Here is a 2,826-nt window from a genome sequence, read left to right as displayed (position 1 = left end):
TTCACTTCACATCTATTTATGAATTCATGCCTAAGAAAAACTATAAGATTCAATTTCCCTATTAACCAATATTAATTTAACATTGACCAATATAGATTATAATTTTTTATGCATTTTCCCTAAATCATAATTTTAAAAGATTTAGCCACCTCGTAATACTTCGTTCTTGTTTATACATGCTTATTGTAATACTTCGTTCTTGTTTATAAATGCTTATCCTCCTATCGCAACTGAAAATGGGTGACATGTTTGTAGAAGCTATATATATAATATAGTCCAAACCAAACTTCAAACCATTGTTCATGGATAGACCATCAACCTTAGCTGACTAATCCTAGCTCATGTCTAACTTTAATTTTTCTTTGTTAATGTGTCAAAAGTATTACTTTCGAAAGCAATCAAACCACCAGAAATAGATATTATAATGTTTATTATAGTACAAATTTATATTATAGAGTTTATGACATTTAGGGTCTTTTAAAAGTTCAACCTTGTATGTTCTTTTTATTACTATGAAAAAACACAAACACTCTCGGTCAAAGTGAAAAGACCAATGTACCAGATTATTACATAACCTCGTATAAATTTTGATTACTCTGAATTGATACTAGATCATTACACAACCTTATGACTTTTGATTACTCTGCAAGGGCACCAGTGCTGCTGTTGGACAAAGTCAAAGTGCACAGGCCAACTGAACAGATCATTAGCCATATTTATTTAGCGTGATATACTATTTAGCCATGATACTAACTTATGTCCAAATACCATTATAAGCTTCATAATACTACTGAGTTATGGTCAATTATCATTACGCGTGATATCATATATCAGCTAGTATTGCACTCTAGTTACAGTTGGTGGCGAGGAAATTGGAAGAGATGTAGAAATCCTCAATGGCAGTACCCCATTTCCCGGTTCTTCCTCCACCTCCTCTATCCTCTGCTTGGATTCGCTTACATATTTATTTACACCTGCCATCACTCACCTCACAATAATATATATTCATTTTCACTTCAGATCCATCAAGCACAAAGTCCAAGTAATTCGAAGAAACCAAAAACAAAACAAACGTTAGGGCGCCCGTTTGCTCCGAGTTTGAACAATCTGACACTACCTGGGCGCCCGTCCCCTTCGACATATTCGGCATTGGCAAGGAAAGTAGGGTTCACTTTCTTGATGAGCTCATTGGTTTTGAATATTTCCCATGCTTTACTTGCAGGAACATTCAGCTCCACTTCTCCTTTCATTACTCCCATTTTTCTCTTTCTCACTCTAAATGGCAACAAGACTTCATACAAGAAAAAACAAGAGGATATGGTTGTACTGAATGTAAGAGGAGTGATGGTCTGAATTTTATAGCCATTCAGAAAGATACCACTACAGAAATATGCTACCTGCCGGTGCTTAAAAAGTTTGATCAGATTATGTTGTGTGTTTGTCTTGTAACTGTAGCCACTTGCATGTTTCATATAAATTTTGTCGGGTTGGAGCATGTGCAAGTTCCTCGCCATCACAAAGGATTCTAACGTACCCGTAAGTCATTCACAATGCACATTTCAACACTAAAGACTGCATTGAATAGGTTTTAGTGTTGAGTAGGGAACACAATAACAATAGATGCCTGGTTATAATATTGAAAAAGAAAAAAATGGAGTATGGAATATCTTTCTTTAGGAAAAGACAATGCATGGAGAATGTCTTTTCCTGGAAATAAATTTATTTATGTGAAAGAAATAATTCTTCACTTTCTAGTTTTCTATATAGAGAAGAATATGAAGGTCTTTTATATCAATAATAATTTATCACTAGTTTCCTATATAGGGAAGAATATGAAGGCCTTTTATATAAATAATAATTTATCATTACCATATGGTTCCAGAGTCAAGACGTTATCTTCTCGATAGTTCCCTGTCATTTTGATGGGAGGGAATATTTTGCCTATTTAAATGAGGAATTTAAAAAAATGGAATAATTAATTATATAAAGACAAAAGGATGATGATAAGATTAATTGGTTTATCATATATAGATTTTTAATTGAGGGTTAAGTTAATAAATAATTAATTAAAAATTAAAATTAATAAAATGTATATTTTTTTAATTAATTATAGTTTTGATAAGTTAGAATGTCAAAAAGGTTGGTGGGACAATTTGAGTGGCTGGCACAATGGGATGCTATCCTATCATCAAGTTTCAAATCCAAGTGGGAGACATCTTTGGTCTCTTGAAGTAGGCTCTCCCACCATAAATTCCTAGTATATCTCTAACAAATATTTCAATGTTATAGTTTAGTAAATATTGAAAAGATAATGATTTACTTATTTTACTTTAACATTTTGTTTATGTGTTGTTTGTGGGTGCTAGTACAATTGGCAAAAATCATGTTGGCAAGCCCCTAGACATGTCTCACTAGTAGAACCTAAAAGAAAAACATTTTGGGCTGATGGGAGATGTTACTTTATAATTAACCCAACTCAGAGTGTATGGTAAAAATGGAGTTACAAAAATCTTATTTTTCCAACTTCATCTAAACCCAAAAGAAAGGTCACCGTTGTGTTTGGCTTGTCAAGAGATTTCCGGTGGTGATGTAAATTTTATCTTAATCTGACTCTCAAATTGAAAGTTATGCCCATTTGAAGTATAATCTATTTAATCTTGCCATGTCAACGAGGTATTGCCACATGGCACCTCTGTGCAACCTACGTGGTGTTAGAAACTTGACTATCTTGAGGGGGGGTAAATTAGTATAGTGTATTCATGGACATCAAATTACAAATTAACTTTTCTTTTCAATAGTTATTTGAATTGTTAGATAAGCAACAAT

At 33.0% G+C, this 2,826-nt stretch overlaps 1 protein-coding gene across 1 annotated transcript; it reads right to left on the bottom strand.

Annotated features, from left to right (window-relative positions):
• Window positions 1–492: 492 nt before the first annotated feature.
• On the bottom strand, window positions 493–1,583 carry LOC149180989 (uncharacterized). The gene is made up of 2 exons (XM_089418249.1): window positions 1,118–1,583; window positions 493–974 (listed from the first exon to the last, which is right to left on the bottom strand). Exons 1-2 carry the CDS (start codon window positions 1,512–1,514, stop codon window positions 835–837), a joined length of 537 nt encoding a protein of 178 aa, XP_089274375.1. The 5' UTR covers window positions 1,515–1,583; the 3' UTR covers window positions 493–834.
• Between the last annotated feature and the right edge of the window lie 1,243 nt (window positions 1,584–2,826).

The sequence above is a fragment of the Pinus tabuliformis genome, chromosome 3_2 (assembly GCF_031772625.1).
Source record: "Pinus tabuliformis cultivar Carrire ecotype Pingquan chromosome 3_2, CPIR1, whole genome shotgun sequence".
Classification (NCBI taxonomy): domain Eukaryota; kingdom Viridiplantae; phylum Streptophyta; class Pinopsida; order Pinales; family Pinaceae; genus Pinus; species Pinus tabuliformis.
The sequence above is the reverse complement of the archived record's forward strand: the minus strand, read 5'-3'. Positions and strand labels throughout refer to the sequence as shown.

Bases quoted from the DNA above. Each gene is read 5' to 3' on its own strand.
- LOC149180989 (XM_089418249.1), bottom strand. From the start codon at position 1,514: ATGGCGAGGAACTTGCACATGCTCCAACCCGACAAAATTTATATGAAA. The intron at 975-1,117 runs GTAGTGTCAGAT...GAGTGATGGCAG, and splicing joins CGAAGGGGACGGGCGCCCAG to GTGTAAATAAATATGTAAGC.